General features: G+C 36.7%; 4 protein-coding genes and 1 long non-coding RNA gene across 11 annotated transcripts; 3 read left to right on the forward strand and 2 right to left on the reverse strand.

Moving 5' to 3' along the window:
- Positions 1 to 260: 260 nt before the first annotated feature.
- On the reverse strand, positions 261 to 18,674 carry LOC105683635 (abl interactor 2). Of its 4 annotated transcripts, none has more exons than XM_048651472.1 (5): positions 17,649 to 18,674; positions 1,840 to 2,508; positions 1,422 to 1,757; positions 1,069 to 1,323; positions 261 to 963 (listed from the first exon to the last, which is right to left on the reverse strand). In XM_048651472.1, the coding sequence occupies exons 1-5, from the start codon at positions 17,650 to 17,652 to the stop codon at positions 800 to 802; spliced, it is 1,428 nt and encodes a 475-aa protein (XP_048507429.1). In that variant the 5' UTR covers positions 17,653 to 18,674; the 3' UTR covers positions 261 to 799. The 4 variants fall into 4 exon arrangements, with proteins under 4 accessions (XP_048507429.1, XP_012251805.1, XP_012251803.1 ...); XM_012396382.3 differs by lacking the exon at positions 17,649 to 18,674 and adding an exon at positions 2,804 to 2,924; XM_012396380.3 differs by lacking the exon at positions 17,649 to 18,674 and adding an exon at positions 2,749 to 2,915.
- LOC105683628 (TELO2-interacting protein 2-like) lies at positions 2,971 to 5,061 on the forward strand. Its single transcript, XM_012396370.3, has 5 exons — positions 2,971 to 3,676; positions 3,783 to 3,911; positions 3,980 to 4,138; positions 4,209 to 4,415; positions 4,486 to 5,061. Exons 1-5 carry the CDS (start codon positions 3,086 to 3,088, stop codon positions 4,753 to 4,755), a joined length of 1,356 nt encoding a protein of 451 aa, XP_012251793.2. The 5' UTR covers positions 2,971 to 3,085; the 3' UTR covers positions 4,756 to 5,061.
- LOC105683644 (probable cytochrome P450 304a1) lies at positions 5,374 to 9,754 on the forward strand. The gene is made up of 7 exons (XM_012396394.3): positions 5,374 to 5,531; positions 5,674 to 5,925; positions 7,816 to 7,988; positions 8,069 to 8,341; positions 8,441 to 8,730; positions 8,810 to 9,066; positions 9,148 to 9,754. Exons 1-7 carry the CDS (start codon positions 5,429 to 5,431, stop codon positions 9,327 to 9,329), a joined length of 1,530 nt encoding a protein of 509 aa, XP_012251817.2. The 5' UTR covers positions 5,374 to 5,428; the 3' UTR covers positions 9,330 to 9,754.
- Positions 9,612 to 16,775, reverse strand: LOC105683645 (high affinity copper uptake protein 1). 4 transcript variants are annotated; one of them, XM_012396396.3, is made up of 5 exons: positions 16,573 to 16,775; positions 11,392 to 11,625; positions 11,078 to 11,310; positions 10,872 to 10,901; positions 9,612 to 10,496 (listed from the first exon to the last, which is right to left on the reverse strand). In XM_012396396.3, exons 2-5 carry the CDS (start codon positions 11,623 to 11,625, stop codon positions 10,295 to 10,297), a joined length of 699 nt encoding a protein of 232 aa, XP_012251819.2. In that variant the 5' UTR covers positions 16,573 to 16,775; the 3' UTR covers positions 9,612 to 10,294. The 4 variants fall into 4 exon arrangements, with proteins under 4 accessions (XP_012251819.2, XP_012251820.2, XP_012251818.2 ...); XM_012396397.3 differs by lacking the exon at positions 16,573 to 16,775 and adding an exon at positions 11,868 to 12,019; XM_012396395.3 differs by lacking the exon at positions 16,573 to 16,775 and adding an exon at positions 11,760 to 11,900.
- LOC125500134 lies at positions 15,568 to 17,128 on the forward strand. Its single transcript, XR_007277341.1, has 2 exons — positions 15,568 to 15,948; positions 16,692 to 17,128. It is a non-coding gene; the product is annotated as an uncharacterized LOC125500134 (long non-coding RNA).
- Positions 18,675 to 18,686: the final 12 nt, after the last annotated feature.

Raw genomic sequence — 18,686 nt, forward strand, 5'->3', positions numbered from 1 at the left:
AAAATTTAAAATGTACCAACAAATTCGAAATACCTTTATCTTTTTGAGAGGAACGTGATTCAATTTAGATTATAGGTCAGAAATCTCCGAAATTAAAAATTTCCTTAGCTTGTTAAAGGTGAATGAGTTATTTCAGAGATCTAAATATGAAAAATGAAGGGATAGAGATGATGGGGAGGATAATTATATAAATCAGTAATTATGCTGATTGTTAAAGCAAAACTGCTAGATAATCAAACTTTCCTACGAACACAGTTTAATTTTTAATTTTGATTTAGATTGTTTATTGCCCATATGTATAAGTATAGATAGTTATTGAAATAAAATAATAAGATACCAACTTATTCCTTATCATTTATGCGTGTATAGATGCTATTACAAACAATCCGGACACGATTTCATACACTGCGCGTGTGATTCGACTTTTTCTTTCTTGATTTTGTTTCTTATAAAAATGATATACGAAATAATTACGAGACCTAACATCATTCGTGTGTGATGAAAGAACTTGGTTTCATCTTTTTTGAAGATACATACATCTCTTAGTAATACGACTATTGTAGGTGGGTTTTATATACCATCTTTAACGCTAATTAAATACATCTAACGTCTAAAAAAATGTTGATCTATCAATTCATGATAGAATGCGAGTGATGTATTTCATAATAATGAATTTCACTTGCGTGACAGCACTCTCGTTTCATACATAGCTATGGGAGTAATAAACTTGCTAATATTACTTTTGGTAACATTGGTACCTGTTATGAAAGAGATAAATGAAGAATTTTCACATTAAGTTTCAAACGCAAGGCTCTACGTAGTTTCCAGGGAAAAGTCCAGTGATTCCATCCATCACACCTTCCCACCAACCGTCGTCATTCTTTTTCAGTACATAAATTACAGAGCTCTCCTGGAAGCTCAATTCATCCTCCTTGTCCGCGTAATAATCATAGATCGCAACCACTAAAAGAGAAAACATCAACTCATCAGATTCACTCTCTCACTTTTACAACAGTCACCGCAAGGACTGCAAATATCATCCTATATTACGCAAAATGTGCATAATACCTTTTTCGATATAATTCTTTGGTACCCATCCAGGGAGATCTTCTTCGTCAGGTACAATTGGCATGATAGCACCAGACGATTGCGTTGGCCGTCCGAATTGTGAATGCTCGTCGTGCTCAGGGGGTGGTGGAGGTGGCAGGGGAGGACTGCTGGCCCCACTGCTACGGCTTACTCGACGAGATAGCCGATGAGGCAGAGTATGATGACCACCATAGTCTGCCATATCTCCTGCTCCCACGAGAGGTGAGGGGGGTGCTGGAGTCAAAATGATATCTCAGTATTCCGCATAAAATATAATTTCAAGCTCAAGCTCGATCTGTAAATTGAAATTGTTCTGTCCACTATATACTTACGTGGCATGCTGTTAAGATGCTCCTGAACATATCCAGTAGTTCCAGTAACACTTGGTGGAGCAGGAGGCGGAGTTTGCGGATGGCTTTGCAGTGGATGTACAGTTCCTACCTGTGGTGGTAAAGTATGTTGGGCAAGAGTTGCGGATTGAGATGTGTGCTGAAGTCCATGAGATGGATGTTGGGTTGTATGAGCATGAAGTGGTAGTGTGCTATATCCAGGACCTCGTTCACGTCTAGGATGACCTAAGGGATAATTAGGTGCATAGTGGCTGGGTACTTGTGGCGGTGCCACAGCAGGGGGTGTCCTGTACTCACGGGTGCCTTTACTCAGTGTACCTGTGATAAAGGTGGCAAGAGTTAATCAAAGCTCAAGTAGAGCAACAAATTCTACTTTAGATAATCCCATTGGACTGATTACCTGTTCTGACAGTTTGTGGTGGAGTAGGAGGCTTTGTAGTTGGTGCCGGTCCAACGATAACTGCGGTTAAACCAGATCCGGTAGAAGTAGCACCAAGACTTTGGACACTTCCCTGACTTCCTCCACGTTGTTTGCTCCTTGGAGTGCCACCACTTCGTACACCATGTCCTATATCATCCAAGATAGTGTAATCGATGCTTTTTCTAACGTACTTTATTGGTTTTTCCGGATTGGCAGGAGCGATGATTTTGTACTGCCTTGTTGTCATTTTATTTGCGGTAAGAACTCCGATTTCCCGTCTAGCTACCTTTTCTTTGTGTATCATCACCGTTTGGGCAATATGATTCATTTGACTTTCCATTTCAGCAAGCTGCGACGTCTGTAAATCCAACAACTGCAGGAAATTGTATGCCAATGTATTTATCTGGTATGCCACACTGGCAAGTGATTGAGTTGTGTAATTTTTCGTCTCCTCCAACGCTATCCTCTTGTTTTCAGCTTGAAAATAATTTGCCTCGCAGTATTCCGCCACTCTTTCCAAATTAGTGTGACTATCCGCAAGATTATTCCTTCCATCAGGAATTTCGTGGCGCAAAAGCGCCGCTAATTCTGCCATTACTTCGGAATCACTACCCACTCCCGAAGATACGCGGTATGAGTCTGATCCACCTTAAAAATTAAAAGTGTAATAACCATGAATGAATTGAGCTAATAATTGCAGTAGCCATGCTTCTTGGAGTATATGAACAGTGAATTCACTTCTAACGATGAGCTACGCGGATGAGTTTTATAGAAGGGTGTTGTCAAAATAAGATGACACGGAAATCAAGATGGAGATAATGAAATATCATTTTTTGAAACGGAACCGAAATGCTTACAGGGTGGAAAATAAGTATAAAATAAACTAACGGTACTCAGCCATTATCAACATACAGCTACTACGGCTTCATTATTGTATAATTACCAAAATTCTAAATCAATAGAAAAACGCTCTAGCAAACACCAACGAATTCAGACTACCACACACCACGCACTCCTCAATAATCAAAATCGTTTATTTAATGCACCTATCGAACCTCGAGACTCGAGATGTTAAGTCGACTACACTATCGCAATTATTTCGATACTTCAATGGAAGGTATGATACAAGCACGTAGTTACGGTCAGTGAAAGATATAAATTTATCATAAAAATTAAGGAAAGAGTGTCAAGAGTTTCTGAACTCCATTGCATCGACTCTTCCTACATGAAAATGGATAATTTGTTGAAAGAATTAGAAGCGATGAAAATCACAGGTAATTTGTCAAGCGATAATTTATGGAAGACTTGCATAGAATTGCTCGAAAATACCTTCGTTCCGGAAAAACAGATCGGCAAAGAACGACCCTGTGAAGAGAAAGATTACAGGGAATACAGACAAATAGTCGATAGAAATTTACGAAACATAGAGTCAACACTACATCACGTAATAATAACGTTTAATGATGATCAGAATAAGGAAGAAACAACTACTATAATCCAGAATCAGTACGTGCGGACATTTCTGACATATTTAATTATCATTATTGGCGAACAGAGTGAAAAAAGTGTTTGGAATACAGCTGAATCTGTATCTATAGCCAACAGCATGAAATACAAAATATGCAATTTTTATAAATGTGATTCTATATCGAAGTTGCTTGTTGGAGAAGGAATGTACAAAGATAGTTCGAGCAATGATACCTATAGCATCCTTAACATGGTGCTGCTAGCAGTCAGACCAAAGTTACGCAAAGAAACTTGGAAGGCTCACCCAGCCACAGTTAATTTGTATAAGTGGATATTAGAGCAGATAGAGGTTGGTATAATAGCAAACCAGTGAGATATTGAAATGAAAGCATATATCAGCTGAATAGATGAATTAAATAACTTCTGCAAGTCTTGACCAATATGCTTATTTTCAGGAACCAAATTTAGTCAATCACATGAGTAATGTGATACCGACCGCACTGATTATTCTGGATGATTACGTAGTGGAGAACAGACTCCTGGGCATAAAATGCTTAGAAAGGATTTCGAAGCATGCATACATGGTGATATCCAAGGCTGGTTGTTTTTTGTGAAGTATTTGTCAAGTGAACTTCAATCATCTAATTTTCAGAGGAAGGAACTAGTTGATACGGGATACTCAGAAATGATATACTATGAATTGACACGATTATTAGGTATGCGGGAAGTGGCATACGTCAAACCTTTATATTCCTGTATGACCAAAGTTTTGTCAACCAATGAGTACTATAACAACACAAATTGCCTGGAGGTAAAAAACAAGATTATTTATCCAACAATACGCTCAAATAAATGAACTTTTCTGAAAATTGTGACTACAGTGGACTAGACGGGATGATGTTCTGTCATCACTCTTGGGCAACATGGAGTATGAGCAGAATTCAGACCTGCGGCATGCCTATATGTGCAGTTTGCCTGAAATGTTAACTAACATAGGGTGTTCTAAATGGTGCGAAAGGCTGGCAAGAATTTTGTCCGAATATTGTGAAAACCATACTGACCTCAAAACATTAAAAGTTACCTTACAAGTGAGTCTTAACAAAGGTTCATTACGATGATTTTCATCAAACCGGATAATTCTGAAAATAATTATTTCAGACTGCAAAGGTCTTTCTTGTAACTCTTCAACCACGTGTACCATCGCATTGCGTATCTCTGTACGCAACATTTCTCAAACTTCACACAGATTTGATGGAAACACCAGTATTTGATAAGGAAATCGTAGAAAACTTAGAAGATTGCATTTGTATGTTGTATAAATTAGTACCTTCGATAGGCAGAAAAATTGTTACCGATGATCGTATGAAATCCATAATAAACGAGCATCTTCAATTCAAAATATTGAATGATACTACTTATTTTGAATGAACTTACTGTTAACTAAGCCTAATGAAATTCTGTGTTATTTGTTTTTAAGTGAAAAGATTGTTAATATATTTGTTATTTTGATAATTTGTACGAACCTATACAATAAGAAAAAAAAAACATGTACAGAAAATACCTTAAAATCACGCCTATAACCGCATTTAATAATCTAGATAAAGTGGTCTCAAATGTCTTTGAAGCTCCATATAAATACCAGAAATCTGAATTTCTAATCCTAGGATTCAAAAACCATCGCCTGAGATGCACTGACTGCGTTTGTTAAATAAACGTTTCCCTTTTTGATAAAAACTCAGTGTTTCATATTTTTATCCAGCCCATTCAAACTAAGGAATAAGCGCGACATAGGGTGTATATTCTGAATTTAATTAGAAAAGCGAGTTTTATCACGCGGTGAGAGTTCAATAATCTTCCAATAAAGGATTGAGATAGCGATTTTATCTGTGACCGATATAGCGATTGAAATGTTGAAATTCTTTTTAATCTGATTGATTCAAGCATCCACTGTAGCTGAAAATGTTGACGGTAAAACTCCTCCACCGAGAATGGTTATTGTTATGACTATACTTTGTCGTTGTTAATATCACCCGATGCTCGGAAAACACACAGACTGCTCTTGTACTTTCTAGCAAGAACATCACAAGTATCTTACTCAATTATGGTAGCGTTAGCGATAGTATTGTCATTCATCGCAATCCTCTTGTTTCTGTACCAAGTCTATCGACTTAATTCTGACAAACCTTCCGAAAACGAAGCACCAGGTGAGCTATTTTTTCATATTTAATGAGCCAGAATATAAAATTTTTTTAAACCGTAATTACAAAAAACATAATTTTTGCCTTTTTTCTGATGAATTGACGAATGATATACATGTATAGTGTATTACATTTTTTGTATGTGCAGTTTTACCTCGACTCCCGATATGGGGTAGTTACTGGTTCCTACTTTGGGGAAATTACAAATACCCACATCGAACGATTCAATATTATGCGGCAAAGTACAAATCTAATGTAGTAGCATGTTGGTTGGGTTCGTATTACACGGTTATTGCAACTAATTACCAGAGTATAAAGGAATTATTGTCAAAAAAGGAGTTTGACGGAAGATTGGCCGAGGCTTACATATTCAAAGCGAGAGCTTTCGGACGAAAATTGGGTATGAGTAAATGTATTTTTTATATCTAAATACATCAATTCTACTAATGAAACACATTAATTATAACGTCAGTTATAGTTATCTATAAATTTTGTTTACTTACTCTCGGATAATGGTGAGTAAAAGTTGAGTAATGATAAATTATATACTCGCGGAGTATATTTTCACACGTCATGAAAAAATTATATCAAAAAAATTTGGAGAACCGCATTCTATCAATCATATCATTATCTGCTCTGCATACTAATCTTTAGTATAATATACTCATTATTAATATATTTTCCTCTAAAATACGAGGCTGGTATATCCTCGTAACTTTCAGGTGAAATTATGACAGTATTAGTGTGTCTTCCACTAATATTTAAGATACTTTCCTCTAAAAATTAGTATATTTTCCTATAATCATGAGTGGATACACTGAAGATTAGAGGATATACTAATGGTATTAAGTGATTCTATTAGTGGAACGCGTGTGTGATTAGTGGAATAGTGTTTCGAAGGGGGAAATAATTTTACGCTATCCAATTCTTTTTAAAGGTCAAATCAACATCAACTCGGGTATTTTTCAATGGAATGACGTATTTTTTTCTTCAGAATCTGAAAGAGCGCCAAATTCTGCACCAAGAAGTACTTGCACACACATGGCCTAAAGTCAACGGGTATTCAAGTGGAGCCAGTCGAAAAAGTGTTCTTACACATGGGGCCACGCATCTCGGTCGTGGTGCAGAGCCCGTCAGCGTATCAGTGAGACAGCGACCCCATGTGTACCCATTGACTTTGGGCCATATGTGCATGAGTACTTTTTAGTGCAGAATTTGACCCTTTTTCAGATTTTAGAGAAAAAAATGTCGTTCCATTCAAAAAAAACGTGTTGTCCTTGATTTGACCTTCAAAAGTTTTTTCGTACAAAATCATCCTTTCGAGTAATCACCCTGAGACACCCTGTATATATTCAATTCGGACTTCAGAACTTCTAGCCCACCCAAGTCCCTGTGCTACCTTTATGTACGTACAGTACACGTCGAAACACACTCGCAATATCAAAGATCTGTAAGTTTGCACACAGCAACCTCAGCTGGTTATCTCGAGTCCAACGCAGAATTGTAATATCTCAAAAAATAAACGACGCACTGAAACCATTTGCAAATACAAGCCGTGAATTGAAAGGGTGATGGTGATATCATTGATTAATAGCGATATCGTATTCGATTCAACATGGAAAATCGATTTTTTTACTAAGATTATAATCATGTTCAAGGAAATTCGAGCGGTTTTGAATTTGGAATTTGGATTGTATTCATTGTTAGTTCAGTCGTAGCATATGAATCTATTGTATTGAATTTCGAAAATGTTATCTCGTACATAATCGGTGATCCGATAACATGTTTGATATCACAAGATTCAGTCGGCCACTCATGATACTTTCGATTCTGGAGATTCGCAGACATCGGATTCGAAATCAACAACTCCGCAATCACTCGGTCCACTCGATGCGACCTTATTTTTTTCACGTTCATTATAACGCAAAATGATTTACGATCCTATTTATTCATCAATGTAAAAGTACAAAACAAAACCAAATTTCACCATGAATTCAGTTCGTGAACGACTTCTACTTGCATTACAAAAAGTATAATTTTTTCCGAGATGACCTTTGTTCTGGTTTTATCTACCATGATACATTATATTGACGCCGCATCTAACATAATGACTTCATATGAGAAGCTGAACAGATACGCTATGTCCGATGCAAAATGTATTGTACATTTTTATTGCAATTGAATTATCGGAATTGAATTAGTTGGTTAAAACGAGGGCAAACATCAAAACGCAAAAATTTTAACCGATGGAATACACACATGCATATACCCGTATTTCAAATGTGAACAGGGGTATTTTTCACTGATGGAACAGCATGGAGGGACAAAAGAAGATTCACTCTTAGATATATGAGAGATTATGGATTTGGTCGACGAATGGAAAAAGCTGAGAATGACTTCGCAGAAGAATTGAGCACGTTAATAGATACATTGAAAAATGGTCCGATCAATGACGAGGAGCGGGTGAGCAAATATGATTGCCGTTATAGTTTATCAAATTTGATTGAGCAACATTTATACGTGTTTCATATTGATCTTTACAGGAGCTTTGGAAAGACGGTGATAAAGTAATGTTCCCTAAAATTTTATTGCCCATAGCGGGTAATTTTTTTTTGACGATATTCACTGGCGAACGGTTTCCAAGATCGGAACATGGTGTACTACGGAAAGTCGCAGAATCGGCAAAACAATTCCAACAACACAGCGACACAACCGGGGGCGCAATATTGCAGACTCCGGGGTTACGACATTTTGCTCACGGATTCTCCTTCCCAGGATTTTTAAAAGGATCTTATGGGATAACTGACTTTATTCGGGTAAGCCAATACGGATGAAAAAGAAGAGTATAAACCCTTACAAACAACAAGAAAATTATCTTGAATTCTAATGAATTGTTTTCCTCATTTACTCCATAGTCATGTTTGAGGACAAGCCAAGAATCATTCATTTCGGAAGCAGAAAGAGGTTTCGTCGATGTGTGCATCAAAAGAATGAAAGCTGCGGAAGGGTCATTCCAGTTGACAGAGGAAGAGATACTTATGGTGGGAACGGATTTCATTTTTCCTGCATTAACGGCAAACCCATGGGCCGTGACAAATTTCATAAAACACATGATGCACTATCCCGATATATTGCAAAAAGTTCAAAAAGAAATTGACACAGTGGTAGGAAGGGACAGATTGGTGACGTTAAATGACAGAATGAAGTAAGTCGTAAGAAAAAGTGATAAATAATAGATCTTCTTTACAATTCATTTAAATTGAAATTATTTAAAAAAATTTTAGTTTACATTATACCGAAGCAACTATACGTGAAATTTTGAGATTCGATACCATGACTCCTTGGTCGGTAGCGCACAGAGCGTTGGAGAGTGGAGAACTGGCTGGCTTTCATATCCCACAAAACACTGTGTTGATAAGCGATCTATACTCTATGCATCATGACCCAAAGTTCTGGGGAGATCCAGAAAATCTTAGACCCGAAAGGTTTCTGACTGAGGATGGGTGCTTAGGAAAAGACCACTCCCTACCCTTTGGTGCAGGTGAGTAAGATCATGGTGTTTTACTCTGTATTATTCAACTGGTGAATTTATGAGATATTGTTGTGGTTATATTTTTTTCAGGAGGAAGACTTTGTGCTGGTGAGACATTTGCCAGGCAATTTTTGTTTCTCACTTTTTCAACACTTATTCAGAACTTTGATTTTGGATTTGTGGATGGCGAACCTTCCTCACTGAAGGACAAGTTGCCGGGTTTTGCCGAGAGTCCAAAAGATCTCTGGATCAAAGTAACACCTCGTAAATAGTATCCAACTTCTACTATGTGCAACATTTAATGTACGTAGTACGATTGTTCATTCCATTTCTTTGCAAAATATTGCAACTGAATGAATGTATCCATTTTCGTTTCATCGCTATTCGTGATTGGTAAATTTTGAGATGAATCTGATACAAATTGTGCAAGAAAAGTTGCAAAAATAGAATAATATTAATGGAATAGAACGAAAAAAGAAGATCATAAAAGTGGCTGCTAATCGTATCTATGAATAAGGATTTATTTACTGAGGTTATAGTTAACTGAAAGAATATTTTCAACAGATGATAATTTTATTGTCACCTTAACGTTCATGAGCTTCTCAGCATATATTACATACTCCACAGACTATAATAACTTTTCAGCAATAAATTTAGGTTAAAAATAAGGAAAAATAAAGAGAATAATATCTCAAAATGAAAGAATTTTTTTTTCAAAATAGCGTACTTTCTCTGATTTCAGATTCACACCTTAATATAAGTATACACATATGTACATATACATGTATGCGTATGTGTGATCTAGATACTTCAAGATCCTAGTAGTTAATATATGTACATGATTGATAAATTATGAATATAGGTGATCTCAACAAGATTTCAGTCGATACTTTTGTTTCCAAGGAAATATATTTTACATGTTATTCATCGGCATTATCAGACCTTTTCGTCTTGAAAACTGAGACCTGTACCTCATATAAAAATTGATACGATATCTCGATGAGCGTCCTATATACTTGTAACTTTTTAATTAGCACTTTGCATAGTTATAATCATGGAAGTGACTATATGTATACACATTGTATATCTCGTGGTCAATGCAAGTTAAATCAATTCAGTATAAAACAATTTCTGTTACTATGTTTTGTTATTATTGATGTTGTTGATTTTCATTTCGTAATTATACAACAATTGTGCCGTGACATACGGGGGAAAATACTATCTAATTTCAACGACTTCAGTGGCAGTGTTCCGTAACATCTACGATTACAGATTTTTTCCATCCAAAAAGGAAGTAACCGATTGCGGCACCGAGGACAACGGCAAAGCACAACCATACATTGTATGTCATGAAGATCAACATAAGGAAGTACGATATGATTATTTGTACGATGTGGAGAAACGTTTGGAACAAGTGCATCCAAGACAGCATTGTTGGCCTGTTGGAAACACAATGATACTTTGTTGGTATTTTTCAAAGACAAAAAAAAACCTGTAATAGATAACAGGGAATTTCGTGCCAAAGATGAACGTGCAAGTGATTAATGTGTCCCATGCATCGTGCCAGCTAAATGTTAAAGAAAATTTCTAATTATTAAAAAATGAAGCATTGGCGGGTTATTTTTTTTTCAGTTCGATAGTTAACGTCCACATCAACCTGATTGTTCCTGAAAAGTATGCTAACAAATGTAGAAAAAGATAGTTGCACCCGTTTTTACCATTGCACCACAGATAACCACAAGAACTACAGTAAACATAAGTGGTGCATGTGCATGTAAATAAAAAAAAAAAATGCCGTTCGATAAAATACTTACGGTTGTTTGTGAATCACTTCTCCGACCATACTAAAATACAAATGAAAAATCAATTGATCTAAAGTATTTTTTCAGCACTTCATATTACGACATCTCCATAGAACTATCTGCGATGGGGATCCAGGAATTTGGGAGATTGATCAGACATTAATTTTAGGGGATAATAATTGGCTTCGAGTTCTATTCAGACAGTTAATTATACTTACTGTACGACTCTGTTGTCTTCTGAAACGACGTTTTTCTCCGGAGGCATTGAAACGCTCCGGTACTGAAGCGCATTGTACGTCCTCCAGAATAGATATTCACGATAATACTTCAACCCTTCGTAAAGAGCTGCCATAATGATAATTCCAATCATTGAGCCGAGAAGACTTCCTATAGAAGATACTTTCCAGGAATCGAAGAGAACGGTTTCGCAATAACCGCCATGGAAGGCCATCTAACCATTATTCAATTGTTGATACATTTTACTGATAACTAACTACTTATTTGTTAGTTGATCCATTTAGTAGAGTCTCACCGCCATTCCATGCATCGTGTGACCACCACTGCAAGCATCATCAGCACTGGCAGCAGCGTGTTCACCCGCAGCCATGGCAGCATGATCATGGCCCATTGGTGAATGATGCATGGTTGAGTGATCCATAGTTGAGTGATCCATAGTAGAATGATCCATACCAACATGATGATTATGATCCATCCCAGCGTGTCCGCCGGAGGAATTCATGCTGTGCATCGAATGATCGTGAGACATCTGTAACAACCAAACGTTGATAATTCATCAAGTAAAAACAATTAAAGATTATAGCTATGACAGAGGAACCGATCTTCAATCTAAATCACTATATATTTAATTAATAAATCATTAGTCAAAGAAAGAGTTGCTACCGCAGCTTCATGAAGGTGACACATTTCTGGTTCACTTTACTTTCTATCTGAAGATAAAAAATAAGTAATAGCCGATCGGAGTCTGATCCAAGACTGAGAGTCGATTACCTTTCGAATTCAGACGCGACTAAAGAATCGTTTGTATACAAATCTACTGCAGTATATGGGTAGGTTTACATACTACAATTGCACATGCACTTGTCGTTCGTATCCACGATCGGAATATGTATCGTACAATTAACTGCTATGCTGCACTACTTGTAGGATATAATGTGAAGGTGATTATAATTTATGAGACATTCACATCAGAGCTCTAGCGCAACACAAACCGGACAGACATTGCGCGTACCTACCGAGGTGGTACGAAATGGTCTATACCCATGTAATGGTGGTGGGGGGCTAGAGAACAATAGAGAGGAACCTGTCCTAATTTATTCAGGATCACCGAAAATCGCTCGTGTATAGGTTGGCGTAATTAAAGCCCCATTATTTCTATCCAGCTTCACATATCTCAGATCAATAACGGATTTTGATAATCACAATTCAATATTGAAAGATTTTGAAGCATGATCTTAAATTATAGACTAAATAGAAATGCCTGAGAGTTAATCCAGTGAGAAACGAGAGCAAACTTTCTAATTCCAGAAAAAAAGACCGGTGAAATACCTTCGTATTTGTCACACTACGTTAGAAATTCGGTTGCAGGTTTTTGGGTCAACAGAATTGCGATCTAATTGTAAGCGAAGTTAGAAAAAATATTGACCACCTATTTTTTTAAGCTTGTTCAGCGTTGCAGAAATTATCGTAAATTGCAGGACGTCCTGGAAAAATTATTATAATCCATATCAGCTGCACAAGTCGCAATTCATGTGTATTGTATATATCTTTTTGCGGTTTTTATTTTCCGTGGAATTATTAAGCCGCAAGAATACGTGGCGAAGAATCACGTACACGTATCATTTAAGTGTTTTGTGAGATAAAAAAAAATTGTTTTAGTCGGCGTTTTACTGCCTTATATACGAGGTTTATATGTATTTAGTCAGAACAATGGATCTGAGATGGTATCGTAAAAGGTAACACCGTAGAATAAATTCCATACTATCCTCTCGTATAACTTGTAAAACCGGATTCCAAAGCAGTATATTTCCCCATCACTTCAATGATTTTTCCTTGTCAAGTCATTATAATTGAATCAAACCAGAGTTACTCAATTTTTAGTATCAATTATTCGCTGAACTTATTCCGAATAACATTGTCACAATTCAACAATGTTCACGAGGTATAAAAATCATAAGTTTATATTGTTTGTTACGTTTAGTTTGCGGTAGTGATTGTATTGTGATAATGTATCATTTGCGCATGATGATGCATTTGAAAAATGTTTTCCATTTATATGTTTAATATTTTCAAAGCGATCTAATGTTACCGGAGAGCTGATCCATCAAAGTAATTTCAAACGGCATACCATATACCAAACTGCTAGTTTAAATCAAGCTATTTTTCCAAAATATTGAATAAAAATAACTTTTATCACCTGTAAATGGAGCAAAATTAAAACTAATATTTTATCCTTTCATTGTCTTTCTTCTTTTTGCTAACCATAGTTGCAATCTGCGAACAAATGCTTACAAGCGGAAAAAACATCCTTATCAAAGTTACGCTTATACCAAACGTCGAATATTGTCATAACATGTCCCGTTGAAATTCAGAACCAATAAATATAGACAATACGATTGTTAAAATATACGATATGTGAGTAACTTCTTTGGGTTTTATGAGGTATGCACTAGTATGTTACCAAACGTCATACCGCACGTATATTTATCAGCTTTGTTTTTACTTCAATTTGCCAACTGCGGCTCGGTAAAAAAAACAGGCAAGTAAAGACAGAAAGAATTTTGTAATAAAAACCGCATTGGGAACTTTAAAGATAGCACGGAATTCACCCCAGTGCATACGATTGATAAAATTATTCATATATAACTTAAGCTCGTGACAAACGCGTTTGGACTATAAAAGTCTGATGACGGGTGAGTTGATTATCAGGAAAGAACATATTCAGTACTTCTGGATGAATGCGACAGTACAAACAAAAATATAGCGATTATAAAAGCTGAGATAATTCAGACCCTAATGGGATAAAGTCGGGGACGGATTGCTTGCGAAAGGCGATTGCAGGATACTTATAATACAACTAACTGTGTTGAAATGGCGAATATGATTCTCATTAAAACATATGGAACAAATGGGATAGGTATAAAATCAAACCAGTTATACAACGTGCCGCACAATAATCCCATTGTTAGAGGTAGGTATGCCTATACTTCGTATATGCATACGTATACGTACCACATGCTTTGGAAATGAAAGTTTAAAAAACAAATTCCCCGTGACGTGCACGATTATACTTCTTTCGGTTTCATTTCAATTCATTATGATTTCTTTTTTCCTTCTGCATCGTTAAGTTTACCACACGAATCGCAATAAAGGGTTTACATTTACGCTGTGCGAAACAATTAAGGGATCACCTGAATTTTGCCATGAAAACGACGTATTTTCAAATAAGTGTAACGCGGTCAAAAATAAACGGATCGCAATCAAATAAATCGAATCGTCTTTAAAATTGAGATTACGACCTTCCTTTACACAACTTTTCGTGAACTTATGGCCGCATAACGGTGTAATCTTTTACGATGTAACTAGTATACGGCATGTCGAAAAATCGCACAAAGCTTGCTTGCTAGCTTGAAACTCCGGCTATGATTTTTTTTCACTATTGAGCGATAGTTTTTTTACAAGTTATTCGTGTTCGAAAGGTAAATTGTACTTTCGCAAGTCAGTGAGTACGTGTAGATCACTTCATCTTTATCCAGGATGTAATATAAGGAGTGTATTCCTTGAGGCTGCATCCACGTATGTTTGTTTTCTAACAAGATTTGGATCCCGTTGGTACAACATACTGCGTCCGTCCATGTTAATTATGCATTAACTTTATACCTACACCTTGAAACCATGAAATTTTTATCGATGAAGAGACTATTGGAGTCAAAACATATAATGAAAAGACGCGTTCCGCAGGTTTAAGTCGTCATTGGTTGATTGTTGAATTCGATCACAAGAGATTCTACATTCGCCCAGCACCGCGAGCTGCGTGAAGAATGAGCGCAAATAACTTAAATTATTGCGATACACGTTAAGTGTGTCTTAGAGTCTATCCTTGAGTGATTATGTTTCATTTGCTTCCCATCCTCAAAGCTTAAATTAGACTCTACTGTTTAAATTAATTAGAGATTTATTGATAATAATTTTGTAAACAAGAGTTTTAGACCTGTCTGTGAAACTGTAACTTTGCCTACCTACGTTGATGAGATATACATCGACTTTCACAAAAAGACGCTGAGAGAAATCGCATAACTTTATCTCAATCTGGTGATCTACTGAAACCCCATACGCGTCATCTAGTGTACGTCAGGTGTCTGCTTAGTTAGGCGTACGTCCATACTTGAAATTATTATTTCCAAACAGTGTACAGGTAATAATGTAAACTAAATTTATCATTTACCAAGGTGCCTCAAAGTCGTTCTATTAATTACACTTGACAAATTCAACAGTATGAGTAGCATGTTCTTAGAGAACCGAAATGAGTATACATATACCTGCAGATAAAGTTTCGTCAAGGTGTGGAAAAAGAATAGGGCAGGTTATTCGGATTCGTAGAAACAAGATTCTTCAGGAATTTCTTGATTGAAATTCCACGTTACCACGCAAGCGGGGTATTAACAAATAATAAGAACGATAACGGGTGTGTAAAAAAGCGTATTAAATCAATACAGATCATTAGATATGTTAGGTATTTTTTACAAAGGTGAAGGAGTGTTTTACAGGTGCGTATGGAAAAATTTAAACACGATCAAAAGTTGATGTTTTCTCATCACTCACATCTGTGTATATATACATAGCAATAATCATTACGAAATATACAAAGAAATAATATTTTCAACAGCTTATACGAATACCTGAATATTCAGATAGATTCATTTTTTACCGTATCTGCGTTTTGCATGGTACAAGATAAAACATTGCCATTGTGCAGTAATTGAACACAGATATAAGCCAACGTCGAATATTGGCAGTATTGTCTTGGCTTGCAGTGATAGCATTCTGCAATTGGATAACATGGTTTATCAAGGTGACCACAACAGAAATAATATTATTGGTCTCAATTGGTTCAATAATGACAAATTGATATTCATAAATAATAGGCCAACTCAAATCTCAGAGGTCTTTCGTTGAACCGAAGAGTATGCGTTATATACATTCGAGTCATGGTAAATGACATAAGACAAGAGATACCTATATAAAATATAAATTTTGAAACGAACACTAACAAAAGGAGCCTTCATCTTCAACTGATGAAACAAGTGAAAATATTGCAGCATCTGCTGATCACAAGGGATGCTAACCTAGTGACCATTATGTGGAATAATATAAACTATCAGCAATAACAGAAGTAGAATAGATTTTAAGAGTGCTCACCCACTTTAACGGTAATTAAAGGCTCGCATAAGGAATATGATTAGAACTCATCAGAGAAGGTTGGAAAAAGTGAAGAATTAAAGCTCTGCTAAAAAGGCAGATAATAACGAAGTTGAATAATTATAAATTACAGAAGTAATAGCAAATATTTTTTTCCTACTTAAAGAATGACCAATCGATTTAGAAAAGAACTTGTACGATATTTATATAATCAACAACTAGCCATTACGAGGAGACCCTATGTTATAGTTGTGTTAGCAATTTAAACATTCTTTACCTTAAATATTTGTAGGTTATGTACGTGGATCCTTGAACCTTTGATACTCGTGGATATACAACACTTTTATGTGTAATATTATACGAACTATATTAGTTTTAACTATAACTTTCTAACAGCAGGTAACCGGAGGTCCATTGATGAACGAAGCAACTTGCCCGTCCACACAACCGAAGAAGACTACGAAGTTGAATCTCCAGATGGATTGGGGACGTGATTCAGGGAATGGGAATCGGACTAAATTGACAGCGAGAATACGCCAATACGCATAGATCAGACAAGACTTTGACAATCGCTACATGGCGGCAAATGCACACGATGTTGATCTGACAAATAGCCAAACACAACATAACACTGCATGCATTGAAGAAAAAAATAATGATTGAAGTAATATCATCTTTGATCGTATGTCCTTGGACGTAAGCTTCACAAAATGTTTGACCTATCTGATATCAAAAAGATTTCTAGAACGTGTGGTAACATTTTTCACTGCTTGAAGCGTTGTTAAAGATTATTTGAGCGACATCTAACAATAAAAGTTCGTGGTAACTATCGACATTCGAAAGTATAAAGCTCGTCTGACTCCCTTGAAAACGTCGTGTTCTATTTGTCCATATCGTCACCAATATTATCTGTCATCTTATTTTGGTATAAGTAATTGATAAATATCATCAGCAAAGAAATGAATTTCATTAATCTCACATCTATTCATTAGGCAAGAAAAGGTCGAGGGCTGAAAATTGTATTTATGGGAAGAAAATTCGAACAGACATCCTGTTCGTTAACTGACCAACTACTCGATTGGCTGACTGCAGAATGATCATTTCTAACAATAAGATCATTCAATATTTGTAACTCTACGAAGTGCCGGTGCGCTATGCTCAACGGCAACCAAACCTACGATTACCTGAGCGTAATCGAATGATTTCAAAATCTAAAAGTACCGCCACACCAGGTGAAATAAGGATGGGGAGTGAATTATTCATTAACTAAATACGTACAACGACCTCGATGCCAACGTTCACCATTGTGTAAGCTGGCAACGAAGTCGAAGAAATCTAACTGCTGGGACTTACCCATCGCTGCCGGTACCAAGACCGGACTCGATCTGGTTCTCGAGCTCGGGGGTCTCGGATTTTACCCGGATGTCTCTGCCTCCCTGATGGCTACAGCTGTGCAGTAAGTTGAATCGTTGTAGATTCCGTGTAGTTGGTCGAATGTAGTCAAGGTGGTACGATGACTGCACAGATTCGAGCTTTCAAGTTCGTATATGGAATTGCACTGTTGCAGGATCCAAGCTCGGTAATGCGTACTAATACACGAATAAGTATTGCAGTACCGAATCAAATAGAAATCATCCTGTCATGAGGTCGTAGTTTCGACAAAATTACACCCCGATGTCCTAATCGTCAAGCAAGGGATGAAAAAATTTCACCCCTACTTGACCTCTCACACACAGTAAACTTCGAATAAAGATGAATAATTGCATCACAGACACCAACAAATGAGAAAAACCACACTTTGAAGTAAATAAATGTTCAACTCAAATCAAAATATTAAGAAGACGCGATAATTCATTTCCCATGGAGCGGCTCAAGCGCGGGAAGGAATTATGAGTCGAAGCGTTGTAGCGGAGGCACCCGAGCGCCATGTAGCACGAGATTCCGTCGTGGAAAAATTCCAAAAAGTTGATAAATTCACAGCTCACCATTGTACGTAGTAGGAAAAGCGGAGATCCGGAACGAATACTTCCGGATATTCATATGACCTATTATCTAGTCTCCGAATCCGATATTATAACGTGAAATCAAATGAGAAACTAGTTACTCTGAGCAATGTTGAACATTCGAAGTTTGACGAGGTATTGTAATGGCGTCGCTGCGCAAAGTATATCGGATGATATTGGGCCTATCAGAGACCGGCGTAGGGGTGCGCGCTGGGTCGAGGCTTCCACCAATGCTTTCACTAACTGATTAGATTTTCGATGTATCACCATGTTTAATCATTGAATTAACCAGCGTTATACCCATATGGGGTCAGAATTTTCAATTAGTTACCGTAAGTACTAGAATTCGACATTATAACGGAGATAGTTAAATGAGCAATAATTTACT

The sequence above is a fragment of the Athalia rosae genome, chromosome 1 (assembly GCF_917208135.1).
Source record: "Athalia rosae chromosome 1, iyAthRosa1.1, whole genome shotgun sequence".
Classification (NCBI taxonomy): domain Eukaryota; kingdom Metazoa; phylum Arthropoda; class Insecta; order Hymenoptera; family Athaliidae; genus Athalia; species Athalia rosae.

Bases quoted from the DNA above. Each gene is read 5' to 3' on its own strand.
- LOC105683635 (XM_012396380.3), bottom strand. From the start codon at position 2,770: ATGTTGATAATGGCTGAGTACC. The intron at 2,509-2,748 runs GTTAGTTTATTT...TTAATTTTTAAG, and splicing joins GTTGATAATGGCTGAGTACC to GTGGATCAGACTCATACCGC. The intron at 1,758-1,839 runs GTAATCAGTCCA...CCTTTATCACAG, and splicing joins ACCACAAACTGTCAGAACAG to GTACACTGAGTAAAGGCACC.
- LOC105683628 (XM_012396370.3), top strand. From the start codon at position 3,086: ATGAAAATGGATAATTTGTTGAAAGAATTAGAAGCGATGAAAATCACA. The intron at 4,139-4,208 runs GTAAAAAACAAG...TTGTGACTACAG, and splicing joins ACAACACAAATTGCCTGGAG to TGGACTAGACGGGATGATGT. The intron at 4,416-4,485 runs GTGAGTCTTAAC...TAATTATTTCAG, and splicing joins CATTAAAAGTTACCTTACAA to ACTGCAAAGGTCTTTCTTGT.
- LOC105683644 (XM_012396394.3), top strand. From the start codon at position 5,429: ATGGTAGCGTTAGCGATAGTATTGTCATTCATCGCAATCCTCTTGTTT. The intron at 5,532-5,673 runs GTGAGCTATTTT...TTGTATGTGCAG, and splicing joins TTCCGAAAACGAAGCACCAG to TTTTACCTCGACTCCCGATA. The intron at 8,731-8,809 runs GTAAGTCGTAAG...AAAAAATTTTAG, and splicing joins ACGTTAAATGACAGAATGAA to TTTACATTATACCGAAGCAA.
- LOC105683645 (XM_012396395.3), bottom strand. From the start codon at position 11,783: ATGTGTCACCTTCATGAAGCTGCG. The intron at 11,626-11,759 runs GTAGCAACTCTT...TGGTTGTTACAG, and splicing joins GTCACCTTCATGAAGCTGCG to ATGTCTCACGATCATTCGAT. The intron at 10,497-10,871 runs GTAAGTATTTTA...TGTTTCCAACAG, and splicing joins GAAGTGATTCACAAACAACC to GCCAACAATGCTGTCTTGGA.